This window comes from Glycine max, chromosome 20 (assembly GCF_000004515.6).
Source record: "Glycine max cultivar Williams 82 chromosome 20, Glycine_max_v4.0, whole genome shotgun sequence".
Taxonomy (NCBI): domain Eukaryota; kingdom Viridiplantae; phylum Streptophyta; class Magnoliopsida; order Fabales; family Fabaceae; genus Glycine; species Glycine max.
In genome coordinates, this window is record NC_038256.2 from 32,225,768 (window position 1) to 32,246,396 (window position 20,629).

General features: G+C 36.2%; 1 protein-coding gene across 1 annotated transcript; it reads right to left on the bottom strand.

Moving 5' to 3' along the window:
* Positions 1-8,500: 8,500 nt before the first annotated feature.
* LOC102664332 (uncharacterized) lies at positions 8,501-8,812 on the bottom strand. The gene has a single exon (XM_006606786.1). It carries the CDS (start codon positions 8,810-8,812, stop codon positions 8,501-8,503), a length of 312 nt encoding a protein of 103 aa, XP_006606849.1.
* Between the last annotated feature and the right edge of the window lie 11,817 nt (positions 8,813-20,629).

A 20,629-nucleotide genomic window follows, 5' to 3' on the forward strand; every position in this document is an offset into this window, starting at 1 on the left:
TCTGGAGGAAGCCTCTTAATGAAGCTTCTAGAGAAAGCTACATGAAGCTGCCTAGGTAAAAACACTGTCCAACCTTCATTAACCGTTGGATCTTCTCGAAATTTGGTCTGCAACTTCAAAAGACAATTGTCCATAATCTGACCATTGGGATCTTTGAGAAGATGTCTGGAGTGTGCTAGACTCCTCTTAATGAAGCTTTTGTAGGAAGCCTCTTAATGAAGCTTCTAGAGAAAACTACATGAAGCTGCCTCGGTAAAAAAACGCTGCCCAGCCTTCGTTAACCGTTGGATCTTTTCGAAATTTGTTTTGCAACTTCACAAGACACTTTTCCATGATTTGACCGTTGGGATCTTTAAGAAGATGTCTGGAGTGTGCTAGAAGCTTCCTTTCCTGAGAGCATATCCTATTTAAGCATTTCAACCTTTGCTTTCGTGTAGCTTAGAAAAAACGTCATTTTCTTCTTCTTTCTTTCTTCCAAAGCCATTTCTAAAGTTCCAAGAACTTTCTCCATCACCCACAGCCACCATTAGCCACCACAAACCATCATTGTTCTCCATTGAAAACCCACACCGAGTGGAACCCTTCAACCGAAGCGGAATCTTCCAACTTGGCTTGCGGTTTCGGTAGAGAACGAAAACCTTAATCTGACCTTTCGTTTTCTTTCGAGGTAACCATGGTTCTATGCTTGTTTCTTGTTAGTTTCATCTTGTCTTTGCATCTTTTCTGCCTTTGGAACCGCCATTGCATGTCTTATGCTTCCTTTGAAAAACCTTAGAGAAAGAGACTTTGTAAACGTTATCCTTTCATGAAATGCATGTTATTTTTGTAACCTACACTGAACCCCCGTCACATTGGCGTGGTCGGAATTTTCAAATGACGTTCCTTTGTAAAACCCGAAATGCTCTCAGCTCTTTCATGTAGTGATGTGGGTGTTTGACCCAGAGCACTGTTACTAGCTTTGTTTTCTAAAATCCATACTAAGTCTCCTTCGTTTTGGCACGGTAGAGGCTTGTGTGGAATTGACGAGCAAGGACAAAAAGGAATCTTCAAGTGATGCGACGAGGAATCCGCGGGGTAGCACACGATAGGTAAGGGGAGTTTATTATAAAATTTACCGTTTTAACACCATAGTTAGGGTCAGGAAACCTAGCTATGAGGATATCTGCCTGTCCTTGTTGCATGCTGATTTTTCTTCAAAGAAAATTACATTTTAACTAATGGGATGCGATATATATATATATGTATTGTGATGAATGATATTGTTTTGGTTGTTTGAAGACCGTGCGTGTGGAAATGATATTGTTGTGTTTGTTTAAATTGTTGTTGATGTTGCTATTGAGGATTTTAATTGATATGTGATGATAATGATAATTATGATGATATTGATTTGAGATGACGTTGTTAATAAAGACCATGTCAACGTGAATTGTTATTATTGATGAATATGTGAATATGAAATGAGATTGTTGTTGTTGTTGATAACGTCATTGAGATGAGATGATATTTATGTTGTGAATGACATGGAAATACGATTTGTTGATTGATGTTGGAAATGCATTGGCATGTGCATATTGTGTATGTTCGTGGGGGGCACTGTGCACTGACCTTTCAGGGTCTTTGGCACTAGCTTTTGGCCACGTTCATACGTTGGATGTTGTGTATGATCGTGGGGGGCACTGTGCACTGACCTTCCAGGGTCTTTGGCACTAGCTTTTGGCCACGATCATACGTCGTATGAAGTGTATGTCATGGGGGGTAGAGTGTACTGACCTTGTCGGATGGCCCAGACGTGGGTAACTAGCGTGGTTAGAGAATCTAAGCATTCCTGAGGGGATGCTTAGGCGCTTTAATTGGTCCATGGTATTTGGCACTTACTTTTGGCCATGATCATAGCTCATACGACACAGGAAATAGAGTAACTGTGGCCAAGTGTACTTTGTACTAGGGGGCTGTCACCTGGTAGGGAACACCTTTGGGCTCCCAGGCTGATCACCTATGGGAGGGGGGCTGTTACGTGCACAACCGGGTGGTCTCGACAAACTCAACACAGTTCCCTAAGTGAGAGTGTCGTGTGGACACACTTAGGCTATTTCCTGAGGTTTGGTTGTTATTGGTACGTACCATATTGCATCTGAGTGTTGAGTCAGGTGCATGCATCATTCTGTGCAGTCTTGATTGGGTCCATGGATGGATGATGAGTAATTGTTGGATGTGAATGGTGAATATTTGTTGGATATAAGTGTTGAATAATGATTGTTGTGTATGCTTATCATGTTTGCCTGTGTTCCTTGCTAATTTTGGTTATTTGGAATTGGTATTGGTTCTTTTATAATAAACTCACCCTTGCAATTTTGTATCGTGTGGTTGATACCTGTGATGATCACGAACCTTGTTCGTGGGAGCAGAATGACAGTGGCAGGGTGTAGGGAGTAAGATTCTGGTGAGGAGCCGCCGAGCCGATGTAATGACGTTGGCGTTATTTTGGGAGAGAGTTGTGTTTTGTAATCAACTCCCCCATAGTTGGTTTTTAAGTTTTATTTTGTTGAGTTAAAGATATAAAACTGGAATTTTAATTATATATATGAACATATTTAATTTTCGTTATGTGTATGACATGTACCGAATTATTGTTTCTATGTAATTATGCATATTCACTTAAGTAATTGCGTGTTGTTGGATGAATTTATGTTGTGACAAAATCACTTCTATTTTCATAAGCAAAAATTAAGGGAGTTCTTTTTATAAAAAAAAATGAAATTATCTAATATTAGAGTGTGGATACCGTAGTGACGAGGCGGGTCGTTACAATGTAGGTTTCTGCTGCGTGTCCATGCTGGAGAGCAATCTATTTAGTAACAGTATGCCAAATTTCCTTGAACTAACAACATACATACAATGCAAGCAAGATTAGTCTCTGACCTCTTGGGTCAAAAGACACCATGGTTTTTGATATAACAGATAGATCAGAACAAAAAGTCCTCAGTTACAAGCAATAAAACAACAAGCATGTCCCACCCCTTTCTTAATTCAGAACACATTGCACAAAAAAAATACCCTTAATTATGAATCCCCAAAGACTATTAAGAACCTATTCACGTCTATACTGCATCATTGAAAACCAATTGCACTGTGATAACATAAAATCATTCCAATATCGAATAATAGTAGACCAAAACAAAGAGTTCTGGAACTGCATAATTACAAACCCACGCAGCTGCATAAATGACAATTGTTCTTCAATATCCGGATGACCTGATGGTTCGAAAGGAGAACTTCAGATTCAATGTCCTTCGGTTTGAACCTGGCATGCTAGCATCCGAGAAAAAAAATTGAAATCTTCTCCTAAAACACAGATTTATTCCTTCCTATATCCAAATGGCCCAAATGACTGCATAATATGCCATATCACATTAATTCCAACATTGTGTATCAATTTTCTGCATACCTGCAATTCCATGAAACTGCACCATATGAGACACAATATTGCAATGCGACATTGCTTCAAAGCAATAGAAATTTGTTTTGTTTCTATATTATATTAATGAATCGAATTAATAATCCATAAAATAATCATATCTTATTGAATGTTTGACTAAAACCTTATTATACAAATAATGCATATAAATTAAATTTTTTATTTTATTTTATTATAACATTACATTTTGCATAATTGAATTTTTAAATTATCAGTAGAGGAATTAATATGAGAATACTAATAGAAGTGCTTGATATATTATAACATTGCATCTTGCATATTTGTAAATGATTGATAAAGGGTTTTTTTCTTTTGGGAGCTAAAAAATTAGGAAAGAAGATGGTACTCCAATAAAAAACAGGAAAAAGTTTATAGCTCAAATAATACATACATAGATATTTACATTTGACCTTTTAAAAAAGGTATTTTCATTTACATAGGGGTTGGACTCTTTGGTATGTGTTTTGTATACTCACCACAAGGCATGACTTTATAATTATATATATGCGATGTATGGATGTATTTTGTAATTGGTTATAATTAGGGCCAGTATTTTTGTGTTTATAATGTTTTTAATTAAAAACATTTTTAGTAATCATGCATAATAATTGTTAAGTTTATAAAAAAATCAACATTAATAATTAATATATGCCATGTTATATGATACTCTTAATCTATATCTAAAAGTCAATGTTACGTATATATGATAGTGTTAGAATAAATCTCTTAACCTGTGATATTACAAACTACAAAAGAAACACAGGTTATTAATAAAATGCGGAAATTACAGATCAAATCATACCTCCAGCCATTGCCATGAAGAGTTCCTTGCTTTGGTTCTTCCAAGCTCTCTCTTCCTCTCTCTAGATGGTGTATAAGTCTGAATTCAAAGGGATGAGCTCAGGGACCAAATTCATGTTCTTATATAGGCATTCTACCATCAAGAATGCATTTACCAGCCATTACCACTCATTATTGACTGTTACAATTCATTAGTTGTCATTACCACCCATTAACAACCATTGAATTTGGCTTCCAAAACTGACGAGCGTTACAGATTTTCAAAATGCTAGGACCAAATTATTACATTCTCCCACTTGGTCCAAACATTTTGACTTAATGCTCAATCTTCTTAAGAAATGAATATACGAATCATAGAGATAGTTCCTCGTATAACGAGTAATATCATCCATGTATTACAATATACTTAATTTCCCAAGCAATATACTTAAAGTGGTAATAAAACTTAATGAATAAACCCAATGTTTATTCTTGGTCCAAAATATGATTTTTCTCAAATAAATCAATGTGCACCCAAATATGAGAAAATATCATAATATAAAAGTTTCAATTTTAACATATAAGTATACAATCATAAAGTGGAACCAAGTCCCATTCTTTCTACATGATCCTTAAATTTAAACGGTGGCATGCCCTTAGTTAAAGGGTCAACGATCATCAACTCAGTGCTTATATGCTCAATGACCACTTTCTTGTCTTTTACTCTTTCTCTAATGGCTAAGTACTTAATGTCGATGTGCTTACTTCGACTTCCACTTTTGTTATTCTTAGCCATAAAGACAGCAGTTGAGTTATCGCAAAAAATTCTTAAAGGCCTTGAAATAGTATCAATTATCTTTAGCCCAGAAATGAAACTTTTAAGCCATACACCATGTGATGTAGCCTCAAAACAAGAGACAAACTCAGCTTCCATGGTAGAAGTAGCAGTCAAAGACTGCTTAACACTCCTCCATGAAATAGCTCCACCAGCCATCATGAAAATGTACCCAGATGTTGATTTACGAGAGTCAACACAACCAGCAAAGTCTGAGTCTGAATAACCAATCTCATCTAGATTGTCTGTCTGTCTATACATAAGCATGTAATCTTTGGTGCCTTGAAGGTACCTCAGCACTTTCTTAGCAGCTCTCCAGTGGTCAATACCTGGATTACTCTGATATCTTCCTAACATTCCAACTGCAAAAGCAATGTCAGGCCTTGTGCATACTTGAGCATACATGAGGCTTCCAACAACTGAAGCATAAGGAATGTTTTTCATTTGTTCCCTCTCAAAGTCATTCTTTGGACATTGGTTCAAATTAAGCCTATCACCGTTCACAATGGGAGCAACACTTGGTGAACAATCTTTCATCCGAAATCTCTCTAGAATTTTGTTAATATAGGTTTCCTGTGATAGACCCAAAATACCTCGAGATCTATCTCTATGAATCTTAATGCCGATGAAATAAGATGCATCACCCATATCCTTCATGTCAAAATTCTTAGAGAGAAATTGTTTCACCTCATGTAGCAAACCTCGATCGTTGGCTGCAAGTAAAATATCATCTACATATAAAACAAGAAAACATATTTTACTCCCACTAACCTTGTGGTATATGCATTGATCCATGGGATTTTCATCAAAACCAAATGAAGAAATTATCCCATGAAACTTAACGTACCACTGATGGGAAGCTTGTTTTAAACCATATATAGATTTATTAAGCTTGCAAACCAAATGCTCACCACTATTAGAGGAGAAACCTTCAGGTTGTTTCATATAAACCTCCTCCTCTAAATCACCATTAAGAAAAGCTGTTTTCACATCCATTTGTTGCAACTCAAGGTCAAAATGAGCAACTAATGCCAAGATTATACGAAGAGAATCTTTCTTAGATACTGGAGAAAAAGTCTCTTTGTAATCTATTCCTTCCTTTTGAGTAAATCCCTTAGCAACAAGTCTTGCCTTGTATCTCTCAATGTTGCCTAATGAATCCCTTTTGGTCTTAAAGACCCATTTACATCCAATGGCCTTTGCCCCATTAGGCAACTCTACAAGGTTCCAAACTTTTTTACTTTGCATAGAATTCATCTCATCCTTCATGGCATCATACCATAAATTTGACTCTTTACAACTCATGGCTTGATCAAAAGTTTCAGGATCATTTTCAGCTCCAATATTATAGTCAAATTCTTGCAAATATACAATATAATCACTAGGAATAGCTGATTTTCTTACTCTAGTAGACCTCCTTAATGTTGCATCAACATTTTCTTGGGGATCATGTTGTTCAACTGGTTGTTCATCATTTTCATGAATTTGATGATCAACTTGATCTACTGGATTATCAACAACAGTTTGTGGAATGCCAATCATGTGTTGTTCATCATCCCTTTGGACTTGAGGGGTATGAATTACAACCAATCTTTCATTTGATGTGGAAGTTGAGATTCTATATAATCAATTTCAGAACCTAAGTCCCTCAATTGATCACTCCCACTGATCAAATCATTTTCAATAAATTTGGCATTTCTTGATTCCACAATCCTAGTAATATGATGTGGACAATAAAACCTATAACCTTTAGACCTTTCGGCATATCCAATGAAATACCCACTAATGGTCCTCGGGTCAAGTTTCTTTTCTTGTGGGTTATATATTCTCACCTCAGACGGAAAACCCCAAACGCGCATATGTTTCAAACTCGGTTTCCAACCTTTAAACAACTTAAAAGGTGTCTTTGGGACAACCTTGGTTGGAACACGATTTAATATATACACTTCCGTTTTTAGTGCTTCAGCCCACAAGGATTTAGGAAGATTGGAGTTGCTAAGCATACTCCGCACCATGTCCAATAATTTCCGGTTCCTTCTTTCTGCCACACCATTCTGATTTGGAGAACCAGGCATAGTGTATTGGGCAACAATCCCATGTTCTTGAAGAAACTTTGCAAAGGGACCAGGTGCTTGTCCATTCTCAGTATATCTGCCATAGTATTCTCCACCTCTATCTGATCTCACTATTTTTATTTGCTTGCCACATTGGTTCTCAACTTCAGCCTTAAAGATTTTGAAGGCATCCAATGCTTCGTATTTGTTATGAAGCAAATAAACATTCATATATCGTGAATAATCATCTATAAAGGTGATAAAATATTTCTGACCACGTGCATCCATATCTGGACAACAAATATCAGTATGAATTATTTCTAATATGCTTGAACTCCTATTAGCACCTTTCTTAGACATGTTGGTCTACTTACCCTTAATGCAGTCCACACAAGTCTTAAAGTCAGCAAAATCTAGAGTATTGAGTACCCCATCTTTCACTAACCTTTTAATCCTCTCAATGGAGATATGTCCTAATCTCCGGTGCCATAACATAGAGGAATTCTCATTAATATTACACCTTTTAATACCAGTTTGAACATGCATAGAACTATAAGTGGCATTATTTTGTAAACCAAGAAGATAAAGACCATCAGACAAGATACCATTCCCAACACATTCAGAATTATAAAATAACTCAAATGACGTGTCTTTGAAATTAAAGGAATATCCAAACGGTACAAGCCTTGAAATAGAAATCAAGTTTCGGGAAAAACTTGGTACATAAAAAGTCCTTTCTAATTTTAAAATAAAGCCACTACTTAAAGTCAAAATGCAAGTTGCAATGGCCTCCACATGTGAGCCTAGCTTATTGCCTGATAAAATGCTTTGCTCACTTCCCACTAGTTTCCTTAGGTTTTGCATACCCTGTAAAGAATTTGCAATATGAATAGTAGATCCAGAATCAATCCACCAGGTGTTAATATTAGCACTAACCATATTAGATTCATAACATACTAATGAGATTGATTTACCTTTCTTCTCAAGCCATTTCTGGAACCCGGGGCAATTCTTCTTCATGTGTCCCTTCTTCTTGCAAAAGAAACACTTTGCCACCTTCTTAATATCAGCTTGAGGTGGTATTTTACCATTTCCCTTCTGATAAGCTTGAGACTTAATTGCTTTGTTCTTTCCATAAGCAGTAGTCAGCAATGCACTCTCACCCATCTCCATTACAAGTCTTTCTTCTTCCTGAACACACATGGTCATTAATTCATTGATAGACCATTTATCTTTATGTGTGTTGTAGGAAATCTTAAATGGCCCATATTCATGCGGAAGGGTGTTCAAAATGAAGTGCACTAGGAAGGACTCAGACATATCAACCTCTAATTTCTTAAGTTGAGCTGAAATATCTCACATTTTCATGATGTACTCACGCACACCTTTCACACTGGTGAGCCGAAGAGAAGAGAACTTCATGATCAAGGTGCTTGCTAAAGTCTTGTCTGAAGTGATGAACTGTTCATCAATGGCCTTAAGCAAGTCTTGGACCTTTTCATACTGGTCAACAGAACCACGTATCCCAGCCGAGATTTTGGTCTTAATGAACATCACGCTAAGCCGGTTGGATCGCTCCCACCGCTCATATAGCGCAACGTCAGCTGGGCTACTTTCATCAGTGATTGCAGGTGGTTCGTCTTTCCTTATAGTATAGTCTATGTCCATCCACCCCAATTGTAGAAGAATTCTCTCCTTCCATATCTTATAGTTATCTCTTTTAAGTTCGGGAACATCACATTGAATATCAGAAAAACTAATAGTTTGAGAAGCTGTAAAATTCAAAGGCTTATGTCAAAATTTGAGACATACTAATCTTAATTGTATCTTTTACCAATGTAAACATACCATAAAATTGAATCTTGTGACATAAAAATTGCTTGTGGGCTAAATTTTTAATTTAATAAGAAACAATTAAACCTTATGATAGAATAATCAAATTACTTGCTCAATATTCATGCTTTACGTGTACAACATGAAAATAATTTAATTTCTATCGTAAACATTTACTTTATGATAAAATCAACAAATTATACATACATCATGATGCCTATGAGTAAATCATGAAAAATAATACGTCATTTTATCCCAATTAATTATACAAATATAATAAAAATTCTTGTGAGATAAAATTCATTATATAAGTATAATTAATTACAATATTATGTCTAATTCCTTATATGATCTTTAACCAACTTAATATATAATTTTAATCAAATATAGATGTTGTGGCTAATCCATAATTAATCAAAATTATAAAGATCACTTAGACATAAAACTTTATTATATGAGAATAAATGGTATTTTGCATTTCAAAATCAAGATACAATATAATTATGAATAAGATTCTCATATAATTTTATAATTGAAATATAATATTATGAATTTGATTTCATATATATATGCATAGAATAAAATTTTCCAGAATATATTCATGCATAAATTAAATCAAAATTCCAAAAACTGGAAAGCAGAATGAGTATATAAGGTATTAAAAACGACTGCATATCAGAAAAGCTTTACTGGTTTAGTGGTTTGCACATATTATATTGTTCTTAGGGTGAAGGGTTTGACACCCAACTAGCACAAAACGTAGGATTTTTGTTTTTGTTTTTTTTTTTAACACTGTTCATCATCTTCAACCTTTAGCAGGTCAAACCCGACCCATACGCAGACCCGGTCGTTTTTCATTCATTTGGACACCATTTTTCACGTTTCAAAAGCCAAAATTAAGGAAATCAAATGAAATACAGATTTCTAATTTTATTTTTAAGAAACAAGGCCCTTCATACCATAAACGAAATCAAATCGGAAAATACCGAAAATCGAAAATGGACAAGGCAGAGGCATTTGTTGCTCTGATACCAAATGTTAGAATAAATCTCTTAACCTGTGATATTACAAACTACAAAAGAAACACAGGTTATTAATAAAATGCGGAAATTACAAATCAAATCATACCTCCAGCCATTGCCATGAAGAGTTCCTTGTTTTGGTTCTTCCAAGCTCTCTCTTCCTCTCTCTAGATGGTGTATAAGTCTGAATTCAAAGGGATGAGCTCAGGGACCAAATTCATGTTCTTATATAGGCATTCTACCATCAAGAATGCATTTACCAGCCATTACCACTCATTATTAACTGTTACAATTCATTAGTTGTCATTACCACCCATTAACAGCCATTGAATTTGGCTTCCAAAACTGACGAGCGTTACAGATTTTCAAAATGCTAGGACCAAATTATTACAGATAGTTCAAGTTTTTTTAACAAGTGAATTATAGAAAACGATAATAATTAATAAAAAATGGTTTGGTCATGGGATAATGAAGACTGAAAATATCAGGAAAATTACGTTAGTTAGTAATTATTATTAGTGGGAAAATAAAATTTATAATAGGATGAAAGACTTAAAAAAACATTTAACTACTCATAAAAAATAATATAATTTTTTCTAGGTAGTCGATAATTGTCTAAAAACATATATAGTAAATAAAAAATGTTTTCAGGTGCCTTAAGCCTGAGTTTTACTCACTTTATTTGGTGAAGGGACAAACCTAATAATATTAACTAATCTCTTACAATATGATAAAACAAGATTTGAATTTTTATTCAAAGAAATTTTCATATTTAACATATTTATTTTTTGTTCTTGCGTGTATGTATATATATATATATATATATATATATATATATATATATAAAATTAAATTGTTACAAAATTTTTATAATAAATATCTCTTTTAACACCAATAAAAGATTTCATTAATAAAACTAAACCTTTTTTTAACAATTAATAAAACTAAACTTGACACAAGGTGTCATCAAGATTAGATAAAAAGAAAAATAAAAATAAGGGATCTATAGATTATGAGACCAATTGAATTTCGAAAGAGGGCATTTTATTGCTTTATTACAGCAGCCACACAGTAAATCACTCAGCAAGACAAGTTACACTATAAAAATAATAATAATAATGTACAAAAATTAAAATGACATGGGAAAAATTGCATCACAGAGAGGACAAACAGGCCTACAACAATACCAAAGGGCGTTAAAAACCAAGAAAATTGTGTCAATTACAATGCAGCTCGTATCACAGGGCAGAAGTACTAGTGTAACATGTTTTCAACAACATATATAAGCACCTATGTTGCATAACTTGCATAGTGTATTAATATGTAGAGTTTAGGACTTAGATAATCTACACTTAGGTTCTATTTTAACATGACTAGAGGTAAGGTATATCATTCACAAAACCAAGGTTAAACTCAATTTGCACACAAATACAGTCAAAACCCAAGTTCATGAGATAGTAAGATACACACATTAACAAGAGTGATAGAGTGTTGTAATTCAAAAGCAATACGTGAATTAACAAGAATTTTCATGTTAGTAATGCACTGTAAATTTAGATAATAGAAGGAACTAGCCCTAGCTTCTCACTTACCATCACCATCAAAACCAAACACAGAAACAAGCATTCATAGAAGACTGACCTTTCATGACATAGAACGAGAACAAGAATGCGAGAGTGAGTAGAGTTGTGAGTGAGAGCGAGAATGAGAGCACGAGAGTCAAAGATGAGGGGTTGCGACACCATTGCAGAGAGTGCATGAGAGTGAGAGTGAGAACAAGTGCTCGAGAGCCCGAGAGTGAGAGATGAGGGTGTTGCCGTGCCACCGCGGAGAGTGCGTGGAAGTGAGAGATGATTCAGAGTGAGCGCGAGAAGAGGGGGAGACAAATTTAATTCAAGAAACACAACGTTGATTTTTCAAAAAAGCGACGTTAACATGATTTTGTTAATGTTAGTTTTTGAAAAAACTGATGTTAATGAACTCATGTTAACATCATTTTTTTAATGAACTCGTGTTATTTACGAATATGCCACCACGTTTTTGTTAACATCGGTTTTTGAAAAAACCGATGTTAACGTTGTGATGTTAAATCCATTCTTTCTAGTAGTGTTTCTACGATATAATAGTTAAGTTGTATTGTGACGAAGTGGGTCGTTACAATTTGTGGTATTCGAGATAACTATGTGTTTTGGGAAAGAACCTATGGGGAATAGGTTTATTGTGTCTTTTGTTGTGCATGTGGAATTATTTTTGTGATAGAAATAATTGTTGTGTGTAAAGTCTTTGGACTTTCTGTGCATTATTTCTTAAAGGAAATAATGGTTGCTAATGGCTTGTGGTTCTTGACCCTTGCGGGATCACGATGAGAGGACAACCCCGGTCTCAACCTTCTTCTTCTACTTCTATCTCGAATTTGGCTCAGATAGCCTAGAATTTAGAGGCGATGACTATAGCGATTACTTAGCCACAAGCCATTATGGCCTAGTATCATGCTGTTATGGCTTAGCATGAGCAACAACACCAAACTGCCATGGCTCAATATCAAGCTACCATGGCTAAGTAACACGAGGCTGTTATACCTTCTGAAGTTCAAGGCTTAGTTGAATTCAAGAAGAATGATCCTTCACAGTTCAAAGGGGAGTCAGACCAAAACAGAATTGATCTTTCACTCAAAGAGTTAAAGAAAATCTTCAGAGCTATGAATTGTCCAGATGACCAAAAAATGACGTATTGCTACTTATATGTTGATTTGTGAGGCAAAGTATTGGTGGCATGGAGCTAGTCAACTCATGGAATCTAGTGAAGAGGCTATCACAGGGGCAAGCTTGAAAGAACATTTCCTAAGAAAGTATTTTCCAATAGGTGCTAGACATGCAAAGGAGATGGAGTTTCTACGACTAATTCAGGAGAACATGACTATGAACGAGTACTCATCCAAATTCGAATACTTGTCTAGATTTTGCACCTAGACTACTTCAAAAGAATGGAGATGTTGAAATTATGAAGAAGGAGAAAGAATTGAGATACAGAAAACAATCATCCCGGTGACTATTAGAGAGTTCCCAAAGCTAGTTGAAAGGATCAAGACAGTTGAGTGTCTTGAGTATGGTAATAGAGTTGTTAGGACTCGTGAAGCTTGACCATGTGGATTAAGGAAAAGATTCCAGTAGAAAAAACGTGCAGTAGGCCCCAAGACCAGCAAAAGACAAGATCTTTAATTATCAGTAGTAGCAACACAGGCATGGTGGCCCAACTGCCAAGGGCACCTTAATCACTTCTTAAACAGGAAATGCAAGGTTAAATGTTACAGATGTGGAGGACCACACTACGTCAATCAGTGTTATCAAAAGATTGAGGTTTACTATAATTGTCAAAAGCCCGATCACATTGATAAAGAATACAAAGTAGCACCAAAGGTTGAGGCCACAATGAATACAATGAAGACAACATACTAGTTGCGAAAGGCAGAGTCTTCACCATGAGCAGAGCTAAAGCTATAAAATCTAAAGACTTGATACAAAATGACTATGACATAGCCGATAACCTCCTAACTGTATTGTTTGATTTAGGCGCTACTCATTCTTTTATCTCTTTAGATTGTGAGGATAGATTGGGATTGCCTATTTTTTTTTCTTTTGACTTTCTTGTTTCTACCCCTACTTCTACTTCTGTAGAAACTTCAGTTCTTTGTGCAAGTTGTCCCATCTCTATTAGTGGACATAGTTATAGAATAAATTTGATTTGTTTACCTCTTTCAAACATAGATATTATATTAGGCATGGATTGATTATCTACCAACCATATTCTTATGGATTGTGATAGATAAACCCTTATCTTTCTAAATCCCGAAGATGTTGGATTTATCACTGCCAACCAAGCACATGCTGCTTTGGAAGAAAAAGCTCAAGGATACATGGTTCTATCTTTTCTAGAAGTCAAAAGTTATCTAGACCTAAACTTTGTGGATGTTGTTAGACATTTTGCCAAAGTTTCTCCAAAAGATATACATGATTTGTCTCTAAAGCGAGAGATCAAGTTCATCATTGATTTAGTTCTTGGAGTGAGACCAGTGTCGATTGTACCCTATAGAATGGCACCTGCAGAGTTAGTTATGTTGAAGAAGCAAGTTAAGGAATTGCTTAAGAAACAAATGATAAGACTCAATGTTTCACCTTGGGGAGCACCAATATTGTTGGTGAAGAAAAATGATATTGGTTCAAGACTATGTGTGGATTATCGTCAGTTGAACAAGGTCACAATCAAGAATAAGTACTAGTTACCTAGGATTGATGATTTGATGGACCAGTTAAGAGGTACTGTGATTTTCTCCAAGATTGACTTGTGATCTATTTACCATCAGATATGAGTTAAGGATGAGGATATATCGAAGATGACTTTTCGAACTCGATAAGGGAATCATGAGTATGTTGTGATGGCTTTTGGAGTAAAGATTGCTCCATCTATATTCATGGATTATATGAATATAATTTTCCGTCCTTTCTTAGACAAGTTTGTTGTTGTACTCATTGATGACATACTAGTTTATTCTCGTAATCATGAGGAGCATGAGAGTTACCTGAGAACTGTGCTAGAAATCTTGAAGGAAAAACAATTGTATGCAAGACTATAAAAGTGTAGGTTTTGGCTTAATAAGGTGAAGTAAGGCATGTGATTTCAGCAAGTGGAATCATCATAGATCTAGCAAAGGTGGAGACTGTGCTACAATGGGAACATTTGAAAATTGTTATAGAGATAAGGAGTTTCTTTGGGATAGCTGGTTATTATCAAAGATTCATAAAAGGTTTCTCGAAGATAGTTGCACTGTTGACACAATTTAGCCACAAGGGTCAACCTTTTGCATGGACTAAAGATTGTGAGCTAAGTTTCCACGAGTTGAAGTGTAGGTTAACTATCTCACTAGTGTTGATTTTATGTGCCAAACCCTAATGAGCCTTTCGAGGTTTACTATGATGCGTCTCACCAAGGATTAGGATGATTGTTAATGCAACATAGGAAGGTTATGGCATATGCTTCAAGATAGATGAAGAAACAAGAGAGGAACTACCCTACACATGATTTGGAATTGGATGCACTGGTGTTCGCTTTGAAGATATGGAGACATTACCTTTGTGGAGAAAAGCTGGATGTGTTTAGTGATCACAAAATTTTGAAGTTTTGATCAGATGGATTTGCATGAGACAAAGACATTGGATGGAGTTCCTTGAGGAATATGACTTCCAACTGATGTACCATCCTGACAAGGCTAATGTTATGGAAGATGTTCTTAGTAGGAAAAAAATTCATATGTCAACATTGATGGTAAAAGAGTTGGAACTTGTGGAAAATTTTAGAGAAACCTGTATGTGGAGATGGATCATTGATCGAGGCCGTACCCGAATCAAATAAACATTAAAAATGCAGTATCTAGGAAGTGATCCTAGGTTGTCTCCCAACGAGCAATGGTCAACCAAACGTTCATAACATATAGTAATAAAACAGTAACAAATTGGGGGGGGGTTGTTTTTTTTTTGTAAATTAAATAGCGAGCAAATTTAATTAGAAAATATCAGAATTAAAACATGTTGTTTCCCCTTGATTCTCAAGCAAGTCTCTTATCCTAGGTTACGAGAATTTATCCTTAATCAGTTCAACCACTTAATCCAACCTTAAATTAAATTACTAAGCGAAAATTAACGTAAGGCTGTCATTATGTGATTAAGCAACACATACACCAATTAATCATGAACGAAACTGATCATTAAGCATGAACATAAATTAAGCACAGAGACAATTAATCAAGCACTCAGTATGCATGGATTAATAGCAACAAATACAGAGTAATTGGTGAAGAGGAAAAACTGAGCAGAATTCAATAGTAATAATAAAACCTCAAAGAGAGCTGTGCTTAATCCTCAAGAGAAAACAACGATGGAGACTTAGCCTTCCATCAATCAGTAGAAAACGAAATTGTAGATTGAAGCAGAAAATGAAATTTTATTGCTACGTGAATAGTAAAAACTGGAATTGCAAAACCTAAAATTATTCTTTCTCCCAAAACGAAAAGAACCCTTAAACTAAAACCTTGGTGCTGTTATATAGGTTCTCAGCCCCCAAAGCTTACAAATCTGTTTTAAGTCCAAGCCCATTAATAAAATAAAATCTGGACAAGATAAGATAAGATTTGATAACATAAAATCTAGATAAGATAAAATCAAGATGAAATAATATCTAGATTAGATACAATCTGGATAAGATAAGATTTGGTAGAATAAAATTGTCTGCTCTCTTCAAGTCCAAGCCCAATTCCAGATTCAAGCCCAATTGCTTATAATTCTCCTGAAATTAAATTAAAAACACAAAATTAGTCTAGTAGGCCCAAATGATAAAACTGCATAATTAAATTGACAATTAAGGCTAATCACTAATTAAAATGGTGACAAAAAGGGATAAGAAATAGGAAAAAATGATGACACATCAAATCCCCTCACACTTAGCCTTTTGCACTCCTGGGCAAAATAAAAAAAACAAAGCAAGGGACAAATCCAGAGACATTAAAGAGAAACAAACAGACACAAAAACAATTACATATTTCTCAATGAATCTCAGGGAATGAAAAGAATGGGTAACATCCAACACGTAAAGAGTTAAAGAATCAAGGCCATCATGAAAATCATCTAAGCATCTCAAACATGGCTAGATAGTGAATCAGCTCAAGAATGAAAAGTGATAAAGCCTCACAAGATATGCACTCTATCTCTCAAGTGTCTAGGCTACTGTTTACTCTCAGAGCACCCATGAAAACAAACACCACATAGACTTGGCAAGACTCGAAAATTGACAACCACATCACAAGCACATGCACATGAGGATCAAAAGGTCTTTTAAGGTTGTAATGGGGCCAAGGACAAGGTAGATGAAAGTATGGGATAGTAGCTAAAACCCAAAGTAATAGAGGAGCAATGGGGAATAAGTGGGAAGTAAGAAAAGTAGTAAACCCCAAAACCAAAATTACAAATTAAGCTTTAAAAAGTAAACGCAAAACAAAATCAACCAAGTCTTCAATCAATCCAAGTCTTCAAACCAAGACCTCACTTATTCAACTTCATTTTTTTTGAACGTGGACAGTAGCAATTGAAAGAATTTGAAAAATAAAGCAACAATTAGGCAATATATGTATACATCATCAAGCATGGCCAATAAAAACATATCATCCAATGAAACATACCCCTCCCCCCCCCCCCCCCCCCCCTCACACTTATTCCGAAAACAATTCCAAAGCTCCAAAATTCCTTAAGGGTAGGGTGAAATTATGGTTTTTCACTTAAGGCTTGTAATGAGCTTCAAAATAAAGAAAGGGGAACATAGGCTCAAAGGGGCTATCAAAGGAATTAATTCAAGGTAGGCTCATTTGGCTAGAGGCTTATAAGAACAAAATGCCTAAATCATCTCTCAACATGCATGTGAAGAAGGAAGTATTAACAAGAGTCAAGCCAAGGCTATTGTGCAAGCAATCAATGGGGCAAAACACATCGAATAAAATAGATGATGATGGCTCAAATTCTCACCAAGGGTAAATCTATCACTTTCAATTCGAACTTTCAAAACTAACTTGACATGTAGAGAAAAACAAGGGTTTGAATTCACAAAATGCCAAGAGACTCCTATTTCAAAAACAATTACCCATTACCTGTACATAACCCAAAATTCAAAGAGGAACATGCAATGTTGTACACAAAACATAAAACCAAAATAACAAAATTAACCTTGAAAAAACCTAATAAAATTAAACTAGAATACCTAACAAAATTAAAGAACAATCTCAATACCCAACAAAATTAAAGAACAATCTCCCCCCCCCCTCACACTTAAAGAACACATTGTCCTCAATGTAGCACAATCATAAGATCAAGAACAATCAATAAATTTGGACAAGTGCAATAAAAGTAAAGAAGGAGACAGAAAAAGAAAACTCCCTAAGTCATGGCGGAAGAGAAGTAGGGTGAAGTAAGGAGGTCTCCTTCACCACTACATCCACTAAGGAGGAATTTGTGAGGAATGGTTTCAGCCGGTGTCCATTGACCTTGAAGCTCTTATTTATGGACTCACTTTTGGTCTCAATTGTACCATAAGGAAAAACATTAGTCACCACAAAAGGACCAATCCACTTTGACCTCAACTTACCACTCATGAGTCCGAGCCTAGAGTTATACAATAAAACTTTCTGTCCAACCACGAAGTCCTTCTTAGCTATCAGGCTGTCATGGAACTTCTTGGTCTTCTCCTTGTAGAATTTGGAATTCTCATAGGCTTCTAAACGGATCTCATCTAGCTCACTTAGTTGCAACTTCCTTTCCTCTCCAGCCTGATCAATAGAGAAGTTGCAGGTCTTTACAACCCAGTAGGCTCTATGCTCTATTTCTACAGGAAGATGGTATGCCTTGCCAAAGACAACCCGATAAGGCGACATTCCTATGGGTGCTTTGTAGGCAGTCCTACGCGCCCAAAGAGCATCATCTAGCCTAGTGCTCCAATCCTTTCTGTTCGGCTACATAATCTTCTCCAAGATCCTTTTTATCTCCCTGTTTGAAATCTCAGCCTGCCCATTAGTTTGGGGGTGGTAAGGTGTGGAAATTTTGTGCACGACCCCATACTTTTTGAGCAAGGCATACATGGATCTGTTACAAAAATGGGTGCCTTGATCACTAACGATGGCTCTAGGGACTCCAAACCTGCAAAAAAAAAAAATTAGATCTAACAAAATCCACAATGTCCTTAGCATCGTTAGTTCTGGTGGGTTTGGCTTTCACCCATTTTGAAACATAATTAACAACAAGTAGAATATAAACAAAACCAAAAGAGACAGGGAAAGGCCCCATAAAATCTATACCCCAGACATCAAACACCTCACAGAATAATATGGGTTGTTGAGGCATTTGCTGTCTCCATGAAGGTGAGCCGCCTGCTCTTTGACAAGGCTCACAAGTGCTACAGATTCTCCACGAATCCTTGAAGATGGTGGGCCAATAGAAACCATAGTCAAGCACCTTGCGAGCTGTCCTTTGTATGCCAAGATGGCCACCTGGTGCGGAAGAATGACAGAATTGCAGGACCGAGTCAATCTCATGGTCTGGAATGCATCTCCTAATAACCTGGTCACTGCACAACTTCCACAAATAGGGGTCATCCCAAATATAATGCTTAGCATCACTCTTAATTTTATCATTTAGAGCTTTAGATGCTAAGGGAGGATAAATAGAAGCAATCAAATAATTCACAATATTTATAAACCAAGGAGCGGGGAAGGAATCATAAATACTATACAGGATGTACAAATGGTCATGCAGAAAATCATCCTGAATGGTTGAGTCCTCAGACGCACGCTCAATCCTACTCAGATGGTCAGCCACGAGGTTCTGTGCACCACTTCAATCATGGATCTCCAAATCAAACTCTTGGAGCCAAAACATCCACCTAATCAATCTAGGCTTTGATTCAGCCTTCTTCAACAGGTACTTCAGAGCTGCATGGTCAGTATAAACAATAACACGAGTACCAAGCAAATATGAACGAAATTTTTCAAGAGCAAAAACTATCGCTAATAGCTCCTTCTCTGTGGTAGTGTAATTTGCTTTAGCAGCATCCAAAGTTCTGGAAGCGTAGTAGATCACCCAAGGCAGCTTATCAATCTTTTAAGCAAGGACAACCCCCAATGCGTAATTGGATGCATCGCACATTAACTCAAATGGGGCTGTCCAATCTGGTGCCTGAATGATAGGGGTGGTAGTCACCGCATGCTTGAGGCAATCAAAAGCCTCTTTGCACCGGTCATCAAAATCAAACTCCACCTCCATTTGCAGTAGATTGGATAGTGGAAGGGCCACTTTGCTAAAATCCTTGATAAAGCGCCTATAAAACCCTGCATGACCAAGAAAAGAACGAACCTCTTGCACGCAAGAGGGGTAAGGCAATTGTGAAATAACATCTATTTTTGCAGGGTATACCTCTATGCCCCACTGGAAATGATATGCCCTAAAACTATACCTTGTTCTACCATGAAGTGACATTTTTCAAAATTCAGCACAAGGTTAGTTTCGATGCATCTATTAAGAACTCTCCAAATTGTCCAAACATGCATCAAAAGAGGATCCATAAACAGTAAAATCATCCATAAACACCTCTATGCAGCTCTCTAAAAAATCACTGAAAATGCTAAGCATACACCGCAGGAAGGTACCAGGGGCGTTGCATAGGCCAAAGGGCATCCTTCTATAGGCAAAAGTGCCAAAGGGACAGGTGAATATGGTCTTTTCTTGATCCTCAGGAGCAATATGAATTTGTAAATAACCAAAAAAAAAACCATCAAGAAAACAGTACTGAGACTTACCTGCCAAGCGCTCAAGCATTTGATCAATGAAAGGCAAGGGAAAGTGATCTTTTCTGGTTACCTGATTTAGCCTCCTATAATCAATGCAGACTCGCCAGCTGTTCTGCACTCTTGTGGGGATAAGCTTATCCTTTTCATTCTTGATCACTGTGAGGCCTGTCTTCTTAGGAACCACTTGGACTGGACTCACCCACTGGCTGTCAGAAAAGGAGTAGATGATTCCAGCTTGTAAGAGCTTGGTCACTT